Source organism: Heloderma suspectum, chromosome 11 (assembly GCF_057233095.1).
Source record: "Heloderma suspectum isolate Gila_16-S chromosome 11, 16-S_ref, whole genome shotgun sequence".
NCBI classification, from domain to species: Eukaryota; Metazoa; Chordata; class Lepidosauria; order Squamata; family Helodermatidae; genus Heloderma; species Heloderma suspectum.
In genome coordinates, this window is record NC_139468.1 from 32,784,488 (window position 1) to 32,798,300 (window position 13,813).

The 13,813-nt window shown below is 45.0% G+C and overlaps 1 protein-coding gene across 1 annotated transcript in view; it reads left to right on the top strand.

The window, feature by feature from the left end:
- Positions 1-11,177, top strand: part of CERS3 (ceramide synthase 3) — an 82,358-nt gene extending 71,181 nt beyond the window's left edge. The window contains exon 11 of the mRNA XM_084817381.1: positions 10,989-11,177. Within this exon, the coding sequence (XP_084673507.1) occupies positions 10,989-11,123 (135 nt within the window). The 3' untranslated portion in view covers positions 11,124-11,177. The remainder of the gene's footprint in view (positions 1-10,988) is intronic.
- Positions 11,178-13,813: the final 2,636 nt, after the last annotated feature.

Here is a 13,813-nt window from a genome sequence, read left to right on the forward strand (position 1 = left end):
TTCCAGAGTTTCCCAGATGGCCATGTCCCCACCAAATGGCCACGCCCCCTGCCACCCCCTGCCACCCCTACCAATTCCCCAGATGGCCATGCCCCCTACCCCTGTCCCCATCCCCTTTTCCCCGACCACCAATCGTTTGGTGTTTTCCCAGGTTTTGTGTAGATTTTCCACCATTCTGAAAGGTTGAAATGTCTCTGCTAAGGCTGACTTCTTGGCAGTAAGAACTTTAAGCTACCATATACTGGTAGCTTGGCCCCACCCCTTTTGCTTGGCCCTGCCTACTTTTCTTTCGGCCCCACTCATCAATGGAATGTAGCCCCCAAAAGCTTCTCTGAAAAGGAATTCAGCCCTTGTGCTGAAAGGCTCCACACCCCTGCTCTATACAGAATAGGAGATAAGACTTATCATCCCCAAGGAAGTTACGATTGATACTGGGAAGCCAAGGGAGGGGGAATGTGTCCCCATATTTGCATAGATGTTCATCTTAATTAGAATTCCCTGTTCCCTCTGAGCTTAGCTGCAATCTTCTCAGTAGCTAGGGGGAACTGGATTTTCCCAGCAATACTATTTTGTTCCCCGTTGTCATGCCAAGTCTTTGGGAGTCACTTGGTCTTGACTGGGCAACTGAGGCCAATTCGCTTTACAAAAGACCACCAGCTCCTGTTGGAGATGAAGGCCAGATCTACACCTCGTGTCATAGCGATATGATCCCAGCATGGTGACGTTATATCCCTCTTGTGCATTTATACCTCCTAGCACACACGATGACATCAGTTGCGGTATTTTGGATAATACAGGATAAAAAGTGGGAAATAATTCTAGAAAAGTGGAATGTGGAATGTTCCCCAACAGTTATCAGTGCACTTTGATACTGATAAAAAGCGACAGTGTCGATCTACTGAAGACTGGTAGAGCTGATTTGTTGATGCAAATGGACACAATTTTGGCCTCTGCTTGGGGGCATGGCTATGGGGACTGTCATGATGAATGCCTGCACGTCAAAATTTACTGCTACACCACTGAAGGTAAGAATATAGAGGGAGGATGGTTTCAGATCCAAAATCATTCATGGAAAAGCAAGTACTCTCTAGCTCTTCTTTGGACTCCAGGCAACTTGTTTCTCCTAATGGTTCCTCCAAGGGCCAAATCTAAATGGCCCTTCTCTGCAGATGGGCAACGATGGCATAAAAAAATGGCTGAGTGCAGATCATATGGGCAAAGCAGGCAAGTCTCTTCCAAACCGACCTGTCCTCCCCGCCCTGAAGTGACAAACCTGCTAGGCTATTACAAGTGCCCAGACCAGCCTTCCCCAATCTTGTGCTTGACAGATGCTGGGGATGATGTGAGTTGTAGTCCATCCCGTCTGGATGACACCAGATTGGGGAAGGCTGATCCAGACAATTTGCAATTACAACACTCAGTGAAATACACCAGACCTAACAGTCTGTTTTTCAACTAAGCAAGCATTCGTAATGCGAACAAAAGTCTCATAACAGGGAACCCTTTAGCTCAACTCTAAGCTTTGTCTTAGGGTCAACAAAGACATTTCAAAACAGCACCAAAATGCTTATTATATTGTCCTTTGTTTCATTGCCAGCAGTGGATTTATAATTGGACTCACTCGGTAAGCCATGGGACATTATGACTCATGCACTACCGCCTGGGCTGTTGACATTCTCCCAAAGCCACATACCCTGGAGTAGTGAGTGAATTTCAATAAACACAACCAGCAGAATTTATGGAAACAGTGGAGTACAGGATTAATAGCAAACCATGTATTTCTTCAGGATAGTCATGGCCATTATATCTCCACTGGGTTAAGCTGTGCAGTAATGAACTTGGTTATTTGTTTGATCTTAGTTATTTGTTTGATCTTGTTGCTTTGTTGGACCCAGGAAAATGAGAGACATATAGATGACTGGTAACTTTTTTTTTTATTGGGCAACTTGATTTGCTAAGAAAGTACAAGCTTGCAAAGGTCTACACTTCAGGCAGAAAACAGAAACGATAGTTAGGGCATAATCCTGTGCACGTTTAGACAGAAAAAAGCCCTGTAACTCCCAGCATTTGGGAATGCTGGAAGTTGTAGGATGTTTTTCTGTCTAAACACGCATTGCACTTTTAATTGCACCTTTACATTGCACCTTTAATTCCATTAACTAGCCCTTTTTTGTTCATACAGTTAATGCTAGGGTCTCCAAAATGGTGCCCATGGACACCATTCGGCAACCACCAGGCTCCCTGCCCCTCCCAACTTTGTTTTTATTTCTTAAGATTTTTTAAAAATGAACTGGGAGGTTGCCATGCTGCAGAGCAAAGTCCTGCCCTCCAGCACCATTTTTATTTGGGTTCAAAAGAGTGGTTTTGTGTTTGGAACTCAGACCCCCATCTCTGAAGTTCTTGGCCAAGTTACTTTCCTTTTAGTCACATCAGTTTCCCTTTTGGGAAATGAGTGTTTTGTGACTGGCCATACCCACCATGGTAGTAATTATGTGAGAGCACCCACAACACTCAAAATTTCAAATCTGCTCACGAGCTCAAAAGGGTTGGGGACCCCTGGGTTAATTTATGTATTTATTTGATTTGATTTGTACCCTACCTTTCCACAAAAAATGGCACTCAAGGTGGCTAACATATGATTGAAACAAGGCTAGTTAACAGATGTCCGCTGGGGGAAAAATGAACCCCAGTCTGTTCATCTCTCAAGATCTGCTCACAATCAAAGGATTGTCCTTTACATTCCTTGTGGAGGCTTTTGTTGTAAGATATAATTTATTAGAAAAATCACCTCTCCCATAGATTTGCATTAACTTTTTTTGATTGGCTGACAATTCTTTGAAGGCTGTGATTTTTGAGCTGATTAACAACTAGCATCTCTGTGTTTGTGGTATATCCCAATGCTTTCTCACTTGAAAAAGCCAAGGGTTACTAAAGTATGAAGCCCTTTTACTTAAGGGACAAGTTTCCTAAACATTCGTGTTCTGTTCATTGTGGAAATTCTTCCTAATTTAGTATAGAGAAGACTTCCAATGATAAAAGTGTGCCGAAAAGACAAACATACAGAAATTTCTATTAGAAAATTGATAGTTGCATATCAGCTGAGTGAAACCAATTGAGTGGCAGATGGAAGAGTTAAACAAAGGGGAAAAATTATAAAAATGTAAAGTTCTCACCTCACTAACAATTGGATCCCTTTTACACTTCGTAGCATTTGTCTAGCTCCCCATAAACTTTGAAACCATTTACTCATTGACCAGGATTGAAAAGATGTCATCCAGAAAGAATACAACACGTTTGCTTCCTCCACCTTCTTTGCCCAGTTTCCTATAGCAGAGCCTGTCAAAACTAAGAAACTGAAAGAGAGGAACTGATGGCTTTGCCCTCTTTGAACTGATTATTCTGCTGTGACCCTAATTAATGGGGTTGAAGGGGAAGTCAAAGCTGAAAGACTTTCTTCAAACTCGGAAAGTTCTTTCTGCCACCCCCTTCTCTCTCTCTCTCTCTCTCTCTCTGTCTTCCTCCCCCTCTTTCTGCCACCCCTTCTCTCTCTCTCTCTCTCTCTCTCTCTTCCTCCCCCTCTTTCTGCCACTCCTTTCTCTCTTTCTGCCAGCCTCTTTTCTTTCCCTTTCTCTCTGCCACCTCCTTCTCTCTCTGCCACTCTCCCCTCTTTCTGCCACCCCTTCTCTCTCTCTCTCTCTCTCTCTCTGCCACCTCCTTCTCTCTCTGCCACTCCCCCCTCTTTCTGCAACCCCTTATCTCTCTCTCTCTTTCTCTGCCACTCCTCTCTTTCTCTTTCTGCCACCCCTTCTCTTTCTCTCTCTCTCTGCCACCCCTTTTCTCTCTCTCTCTCTCTCTCTCTCTTTCTGCCACTGCCTTCTCTCTCTCTCTCTCTCTCTCTGCCACCTCCTTCTCTCTGTGCCACTCCCCACTCTTTCTGCCACCCGTTCTCTCTCTCTCTGCCACTCCTTTCTCTCTCTCTTTCTGCCACCCCTTCTCTCTCTCTGTCTCTCTCTGCCACCCCTTTTCTCTCTCTCTCTTTTTGCCACCCTTTCTGTCTCTCTTTCTGCCACTGTCTTCTCTCTCTTTCTGCCACTGCCTTGTCTCCCTCCCTCCCTCCCTGGGCAGTGGACTACCTGGAGATGGACAGATTGCTGCTGTCAGAGATCGGAGCAGATTGCTTACAGTAGGTTTCTGAAAGTAGACTAAGGTGTCCCTAGGGCAAGAGTGCACTGCCTTTTTGGCCCTGCAGGCCACATTGGGCTTTCACAGAGGACCTGTGGGCTGCATCTGTGTGCATGTGTGCACACCACACATTTGCTGGGACAGGAGAGAGGCTGCTTCAGGGTTGCCAGGGAGAGGAGGAGGCAAAAGCTTCCACTTCCCAGTGCCCCAGCAGGCAATACTACTGTCATGCCACCCTTAGCTTCCTCCTCCGTCCCAGGGACCCCAGTCAGTGTCCAAAGAGAGAGAAGACCACAGGTTGTGCAACCCAGGGGCACAGATTCTTTACCCCTGGTGCATAGGATTGCAGTCTTAATTCCTAGATTTCAGTTTATGGACTGCTTCTACCATCCCAGGATCTGCAGAGTTTTGCCAAAAGCAATCCCACACCATTCCTGTTTCCAGGAGTTCAGCATACTATACTTCATGGGTTCACCTTCTTTTCCCTGATACTGTAGATACAGAAGCAGAGGCAAGGTGCAAGTGTGACCTAAGTTGTCTTACATCAAAAAAAAGCTAGGAATGATGGTTGCAATTATCACATGATAGTCTGGGTCATCATATGGCAGCTATGTCCATCATTGGTGCTAATATTAATTAAAAGGGCAGGTTGTCTAACCACGAAACAAACAGATTATTAATGGGTCAACTCAAGTTCATCTTCAAGGCCGGTCCACACAGTTTTTTTAAAGCATGTTGAGTGCTTCAGTGGAATTGCATACATCGAATTATGCATCTAACCATTCAACAGGGCTTCAGATTGTAACACAACACAGTCTAGTTTGAACCAGGGTGTTGTTGTTTTTAATGTTTTGAGTCACAATCTGGTCAGATTTCACATAATTCTCAAGAACGGATTCAGCAATCCTCTTTTTAAAAACTTGCATAGACTTGAAAACTGGCTGAGATACCCTTCCTTGTGGCCCTCATCTTCAGCTTCCACCACACAAAAGCAACAGCCTCCACAGGTTCAATTAAGAAAGTCACATTAATATTGGAAGTCCTAGATAATACATTGATGGGGACAAGAATGCATGTACTCATAAACACATCCTCGTGTCCTTCCCTTGATCAAAAGCAATTCCAGCATGTGCTGCCCTGAGATTGGAAGGCAAGCCAAGTTTCCATCAAGCCCCTCTCCTTCCTCTGTGCTCAGCACGTATTTTCTTTTTGATTTGCAGCGGGTTTTCTCCCTGTACGTTCCTGGTGGTCATCATCATGAACTCCCAGAAAATGCCGTTGCCTTTGTTAAGTGCAAAGTGGAACTCTACTCAGGAAGTACCAGTGGGCGATTTGAACAAAATGATACCTCATCAATTGTCTGTGTGGGGAAGGTTGCTTTTCCTTCCTTCTATCTGATGATCTGCCAAGTTTATCATACAGTATTTACAGTACGGTTTGTTTGGCTATCCTTCTGTGCATTGCTCTGGAAAAGACAAAAGAGAGAACCCCAGGAAGTTTATGTTGTGTGGTCAAGCTGGTAGAGTTTATGCTTGAATTTTCCTTTCTAACCTTACTCTGTTTTCATGGAAACTTAATATACAAATGGCGGGGGCGGGGGCGGGGGGGGGAATGCAAGTTTGCAATCAGACTAGCTACTATCGTAGTTGTCTTTTATTTGTATGTATACATTATTTGTATGTATACATTATTTGTATGTATACCATTAGTGCTAATGGTGGCGACAGATGTGAGAGCCCAGCAAATGATGCTCTGTGCTTATTTGGTAGAGCAGGGACAATGTAGATGCCAAAGTAAGATTCTTCCCAGAAGGCTGAAGTGCAATGCACATTTCTGTGTGAGGAAGCTTTAGTGAACTTACTTTTTGTTACATATGAAGAGGGTTATGCTGTTGATCTCTGATGTTGGGTGGGATAGATAGGTAATAGATAGATGATAGGTAGATACTGAAATGTCATGAATATTTTCTGCTGCAAGAGCTTAGTGGATGGATTTTTTGTTGTTGTTCAGTCGTTCAGTCGTGCCCGACTCTTCGTGACCCCATGGACCACAGCACGCCAGGCCTTCCTGTCCTGCGCTCTCTCCTGGAGCGTGCTCAAATTCATATTCATTGCATCGGTGATGCTATCTAGCCATCTCATCCTCTGCCGTCCCCTTCTCCTTTTGCCTTCAGTCTTTCCCAGCATCAGGGTCTTTTCCAGAGAGTTTTCTCTTCGCATTAGGTGACCAAAATATTGGAGCTTCAGCTTCAGTATTTGTCCTTACAATGAGCACTCAGGGTTGATTTCCATTAGGATTGACTGATTGGACCTCCTTGCAGTCCAGGGGACTCGTAAAAGTCTTCTCCAGCACCACAGTTCGAAAGCATCAATTCTTCGGCGCTCAGCCTTCCTTATAGTCCAGCTCTCACAGCCATACATTACTACTGGGAAAACCATAGCTTTGATTCGACGGACCTTTGTCGGCAAGGTGATGTCTCTGCTTCTTACTAAGCTGTCTAGGTTTGCCATAGCTTTCCTCCCAAGGAGCAAGCGTCTTTTAATTTCATGGCTACAGTCACCATCTGCGGTGATCTTGGAGCCCAAGAAAATAAAATCTGTCACAGCTTCCATTTCTTCCCCTTCTATATGCCAGGAAGTGATGGGGCCAGATGCCATGATCTTAGTTTTTTTAATGTTGAGTTTCAAACCAGCTTTTGCACTCTCCTCTTTCACCCTCAACAAGAGGCTCTTTAGATCCTCTTTGCTTTATGCCATTAGGGTGGTATCGTCTGCATATCAGAGGTTGTTGATAATTCTCCTGGCAATCTTAATTCCGACCTGTGATTCATCCAACATGGTGTTTCTCATGATGTACTCTGCTTAAATAAGCAGGGTGACAATATGCAGCCTTGTCGTACTCCTTTCCCAATTTTGAACCAATCGGTTGTTCCATGTCCAGTTCTTACTGTTGCTTCTTGACCCTCATACAGGTTTCTTAGGAGACAGGTAAGGTGGTCTGGTACTCCCATCTCTTTAAGAATTTGCCAGAGTTTGTTGTGATCCACACAATCAAAGGCTTTAGCGTAGTCAATGAAGCAGAAATAGACGCTTTTCTGGAATTCTCTTGCTTTCTCCATGATCCAGCGAAAGTGGGCGACTTGATCTCTAGTTCCTCTGCCTCTTCGAAACCCAGCTTGTACTTCCAGTAGTTCTTGGTTCGCATACTGCTGAAGCCTAGCTTGTAGGATTTTGAGCATCACCTTGCTGGCATGTGAAATGAGCACAATTGTGCAGTAGTTTGAACACTCTTTGGCGTTGCCCTTCTTTGGAATTGGAATGTAAACTGACCTTTTCCAGTCTTGTGGCCACTGTTGAGTGTTCCAAATTTGTTGGCATATTGAGTGCAGCACTTTAACAGCATCATCTTTTAGGATTTTAAATAGCTCCACTGGAATACTGTCATCTGCGCTAGCTTTGTTGTTACTAATGCCTCCTAAGGCCCACTTGACTTCACTCTCGAGGATGTCCGGCCCAAGTTCAGTGACCGCACTATCATGGCTATCAGGGACATTAAGATCCTTCCTGTATAGTTCTTCTGTGTATTCTTGCCACCTCTTCTTAATCTCATCTGCTTGTGTTAGGTCCCTGCCTTCTTTGTCCTTTGTCATGCCCGTCTTTGCACAAAACGTTCCCTTGAGATCTCCAATTTTCTTGAAGAGATCTCTAGTCTTTCCCATTCTGTTGTTTTCCTCGATTTCTTTGCATTGTTCATTTAAGAAGGCCTTCTTGTCTCTCCTTGCTATTCTCTGGAACTCTGCATTCAGTTGGATATATCTTCCCCTTTCTCCCTTGCTTTTCGCTTCCCTTCTTTCCTCAGCTACTTGTAAAGCCTCATCAGACAGCCACTTGGCTTTCTTGCATTTCTTTTTCTTTGGGATGGATTGAGTTGCTGCCTCCTGAACAATGTTACGGACCTCCATCCATAGTTCCTCAGGCACTCTGTCTATCAGGTCTAATCCCTTAAATCTATTCCTCATCTCCACTGTATATTCATAAGGGATATGATTTAGGTCATACCTGAATGGTTTAGTGGTTTTCCCTACGTTCTTCAACTTCAGCCGAAATTTTGCAAGAAGCAGCTCATGATCTGAGCCACAGTCAGCTCCAGGTCTTGTTTTCACTGTCTGTATAGAGCTTCTCCATCTTTGGCTGCAAAGGACATAATCAATCTGATTTCGATATTGACCATCTGGTGATGTCCATGTGTAGAGTCGTCTCTTGTGCTGTTGGAAAAGAGTGTTTGCTATGATCAGCGTGTTCTCTTGGCAAAACTCTATTAGCTTTTGTCCTGCTTCATTTTGTACACCAAGGCCATGCCTGCCTGTTATCCCGGTGATTTCTTGACTTCCTACTTTAGCATTCCAATCCCCTATGATGAAGAGGACATCTTTTTTTTGGTGTTAGTTCTAGAAGGTGTTGTAGGTCTTCATAGAACCGATCAACCTCAGCTTCTTCGGCCTCAGTGGTTGGGGCATAGACTTGAATTACTGTGATGTTGAATGGTTTGCCTTGGATTTGTACTGAGATCATTCTATCGTTTTTAAGATTGTACCCCGGTACTGCTTTTCCCACCCTTTTGTTGACTATGAGTGCTACTCCATTTCTTCTAAGGGATTCTTGCCCACAGTAGTAGATACGATGGTCACCTGAATTAAATTCGCCCATGCCTGTCCATTTTAGTTCGCTGATTCCCAAGATGTCGATGTTCAATCTTGCCATCTCATGTTTGACCACCTCCAGCTTACCTTGATTCATTGATCTGACATTCCAGGTTCGTAAACAATTTTGTTCTTTACAGCATCGGATTTTCTTTTCACCACCAGACACATCCACAGCTGAGTGTCCTTTCGGCTTTGTCCCAGTATTTCTTGGCAAGAATACTGGAGCGGGTTGCCATTTCTTTCTCCAGTGGACCACATTTTGTCAGAACTCTCTGCCATGACCTGTCCATCTTGGGTGGCCCTGCATGGCATAGGTTATGGCTTCACTGAGTTACGCAAGCCCCTTCACCACAACAAGGTAGTGATCCATGAAGGATCATGAAGCTTTTACTTCATGTTTATGGCGCAATGAAAGATTTGCGCAGCCACTTTTCATATACTTGGAGGTATTTTTTCTCTAAATCATATTTGGGGCCTTTATGAATGGGATTTTATTTAACTAACTAACTAACTAACTAACTACTCAGATTTATATGCTGCTTTCCACAGAGGTATCAAAGTGGTGAACATGAAATGCAACAGCATCAGAACAGTAATAACATACGACAATAAAGCAGCACAATGCAAAATTAATCAGCAGTAAAACTGTATACTCTGCTGTGTGCTATAAACCATAGCTGGCTGAGTCACACTTCAGGGAAAGCCTGTGTGAAGAGCTGAGTTTTAAGAAGATGTCTAAACGTCAATACGGTGGGGTCTGTCTAACGACAATTCATAAAGCATTCCGGAACGTGGGTGTTGCAACACTAAATACTCTCCTCAAGTGCTCCTGAGGCAAACCTCTGGAGCATAGGGCAGCCTCAGAAGTTCTCGCTCTGATAATTGGAGAGATCAGACTGGGACATAAAGGATGAGACGTCCCTAAGGTAATGTGGTCCCAAGTTGTTTAGGGCTTTATATGTTCACCACAACACCTTAAACTTGGTCTGGTAGTTTATTGGCAGCCAGTGCAGTTCTTTTAGCAAGGGTGTAATTTGCTATCGGAAAGAGGTGCCAGTTAGAAGCCTTGCCACTGCATTCTGCGCCAGCTGCAGCTTTTGGACCAAGCCCGAGGGTAACTCCTTTTAGAGCACATTACAATAATCCAGGTTACCAATGCCTGTGTCACGATGGCTAAGCGATCAGGGATGGCTGTAGTTGGTGGACTAGCCAAAGCTGGTAAAAGGCACTCTTGGCCACTGAGGCCACCTGAGCCTCAAGTGACAAATATGAATCCAGGAGTACCACCAAACTGCACACCTGTTCCACTGGGGGAGCCGAACCCCATTCAGAACTGGAGGCATCAAGACGAAGCTGGACAGCCATCTGTCAGGGATGCTTTGACTTGGATTCCTGCAAGGGGTTGGCCTCGATGGTCTTATAGGCCCCTTTCAACCCTACTATTTTATGATTCTATGACTTTGAAGCCATTGCTTTCCCTTGTAATGCATGGCTTGGGTTCTTTTTTGACTGTCTGGATTATTCTACTAAACTGGATAATCTACTGGATATAATCTATAATCTACTCCACAAACTCCTTCTCAAGCAGCCTCTGGCTTCCTTAAATACCTGGTTGGGCAGGGACAGAAGCAAGCTCAACCTTAGGGTCCAGTTGGTGCAGCTGGTCCTCTTCCCCACAAACCCTTTCCCAAGCATATAATCTACTCAGTAAACTATAGTCCAGTAGATTATCCAGGCTGGTAGAATAATCCAGGTAGTTAAAGAAGAATGGATTGTTCTACCTTGTTCTTAAGTATCTCTGATGCACTGTGCCCAGCAGCATAAATTGGAATGATGTGGATTAACGTGTATATGAAGTTACTAATGTGAGAATTCTGATGTAAGTAGAGAATTGGCTAGACTATTTCCTGGTTCATTAGAGCATTTGATTGTATCACAAAGTGCTTGTCTACCATCCAGCTACAGCATCTCTTTCAGCAGTCAAGAATCTCCTGTTTTGCATCCCTTTGAAACATCACCCCATTTCCTTTCCACTGATCTGTTTTGCTGTTACCACAAGGCAGCATGTTGGCTTCTGTTAACACTAGCTAATCTTTTTTCCTAGGATGTCAGTGTGAAAGACGACAGAAGTGATGAGGAAGAGGAAGATTCCTTCAGCGACGTTGAAGACAAGTGCATGAGAAATGGAAGCAAGAACGGCTGTGGATGGAGCAAGCCTCTCCTGAAGAGCTATCATTAGTGTGTAGTCAGCAAGATCTGCCTGTCACTCGCGGCTCCCGTAACTCTGCCTACAGTAGAGAGCTTAGCATCAGCATCTTCACTGGAGTCCATGACTGATTTTATTGCCAGTCACTAGAACTGGAAGAGAGCCCAGTTTTTAGAAGGAGCTAAAATAATTTGCTTAATTCAACAAAATATGTTTAATGGCCCACTTTTTAATTTTCTGTATAGGGGCATATGGCAAACATGACCTTTTCAACTCTTTGAAGGCTCAAGGAGCACCAGACCATCTTGAAACATCATAGTTTCAAACTGAGTTGCTCAGACATTTAGAATTTGATAAGAGCTTAAAACAGCATGGTGAAGTCTCTAATAATGTTTTAACCAGATTTGAGAAGTGTGGAGTTAGTACAGATTCCATCAAGGAGCCAAACAGTTTTATGCAAGGGGAAATCCATACTACTGGAATGCCTACCATAAAACATTAACCATCCTTGTTGGACTTCAAGCTTTTATCAGTGGGCTACTTATCTGAGAATTGGCTCTCATTCCCTCTTGGGAGAGACATGACCTTAGGGCAGTGTAAACAAGAATCTACCAAGGTTCGCCATCCCATTCTCCTGTAGAATGACAAGCCTGCTAGTCTGTTACTTTATGGTAGCAGTATACAACTGTGTGGACTAGAGGTAACATTTTGGTAGACTGGATAGAGCCCCATGGACCTTTTGATGCCTAGGGATGTCAGAGAATTCCGCCATGGACTCCAGTGAGGCCGGATTCTTTAGAATTCTTTAATTCTTTAGAATTCTAAATTAAATTAAAATTTAATTTAATTTATTAAATTAAAGAATTTAATTTATTAAATTAAAGAATTTAATTCTTTAGAATTCTGCGCCCCGGAATCCATGACGGAACGGCCTCCCCCCACCGCCACCCCGTGGAATCCCCCCAGGACGGAGCGTACCTGGCGGCGGCTCCGGCAGCTCCAGCGGATGCAGTGGCTTCGGCTCTGGCTGGTCTCCTGGCCGCTGCCAGGCTGCTGTGGCCGCAAATGGCTGCCTTTCTTCTATATAGGCTACATAAATACTTACGTAGCCTATCACGGCAAAGAGCAGGGGTGCAAATGGCGGCCACTACGCCATTTGTGCCCCTGCTCTTTGCCGTAATAGGCTACGTAAGTATTTACGTAGCCTATCACGGCTTGGCAGCCACGCAAATGGTGGCCGGCATAGTGGCCGCCATTTGTGGCCGCAGCAGCCTGGCAGTGGCCAGAATTTTGGCTGTGGCCAGCCCCGGCCAGTGGCTCCGCAGAGTCACCATGGAGCGGAGCTGGCCGGGGAGGATTCTGGGGGGAGGGACGGAGCGCCTCCCCACCACCGCCGATGCCCCAGAACGGAGCAAAGTAAGCATTTCGTACATCCCTATTGATGCCTTCCTCTGGAATAAGAGGTTGCCAACCATGTCATAGCTAACAGGGCCCTGGGTCCCAGATCCTTGGGGATGGAATAGTGATTGGCTCAGCAACAGCCAACTCCTTCAGAAGAAGTGATGCCATTGAGCAAGCACTGTCCATGAAATTTTGGAGGGATGGACATTTTTAGGTTTGTCTAGAGCTCTGGGAAACCCGGAACTGCCCTTGCTTGTTGGCTCATGAAAGTCGCTACAACAGCAACGCTGACATGGCATCAGTGACGGTTTAATGCGTCTTTTTGTTTAGAAAGTGGAACTTTCTGCAAACATCAGGGCCAAGTCAGAGGCAGCAGTTAAAGGGGAGCCAGGGAATCAGAGGCGAAGGACCAAGCTAGGGGTCAGAGCCAAAGAACACAGTGCAACACACCAAAGCCCAGGAAGACCTTGACGCTCAGGCCACATTCCACCCCAAACAGGAAGGTGTTTGTGTCGAGGAGGGCCCAGCAGATGGGCCCATCTGGAAACTGTGAATAATTCACTGCCATAGAAGATGTTCCAAATGGCAGCTCCAGTCCACCGCCACCTGGGACGGCTGCATACAGAGCTGAGGGCTCACAGTTCAATAGCTAGGCATGCCCACTCTTTGGAACAAGCCACATCCCTCCTATCTCTTGCAATAAGAGAAAATGAGTAGGGATGTCACAGGGATCCATCGGGGGGCGGGGTGGAGCTCACCAAGCTTTCATCAGCTCAGCCCCCTGGAATTTGGCTTGCGTCCCCACGAGCTGGCCCAACTCGATCTGTAGCAAATCCAGCCAGCTCGTAGATTTTCCGGGCTTTTTTTCATAAATAGAAAGTTTCACATATTGCAGGCACAAATTGCAGCTGCAATATTGCAAAATTGCAGCTGCAAAATTCCTTAATTTACACAAATTGCGGCCGGAATTTGTGCAAATTGCGCAAATTGCAGCTGCAGTTTGCTCAACTTTCCATTTATGAAAAAAAGCAACATTCCCAATGTGGGGGAAGACTGCAGCTCAGCTCAGCTCATGAATGCAAGCTAAGCTGGCAGGAAGTTGTGAACAGTGGACATCCCTAAAAATGACTAAGATCCTTCTTGAGCTTGTGCTGATACCCAGTGATAATGAACCCATTGGTCAAGGGCATGGAATCTCTTTCAGCCCAAGGGGTGAATTCCATTTCAGAGGACCTCTTGGAGGTGGAGGCTAAAGGCAAAGAGGCAGGGCCCCAAATACCAGCATATTTTAGCTTGGAGGCTCTCACTGCTATCAGCTAAGC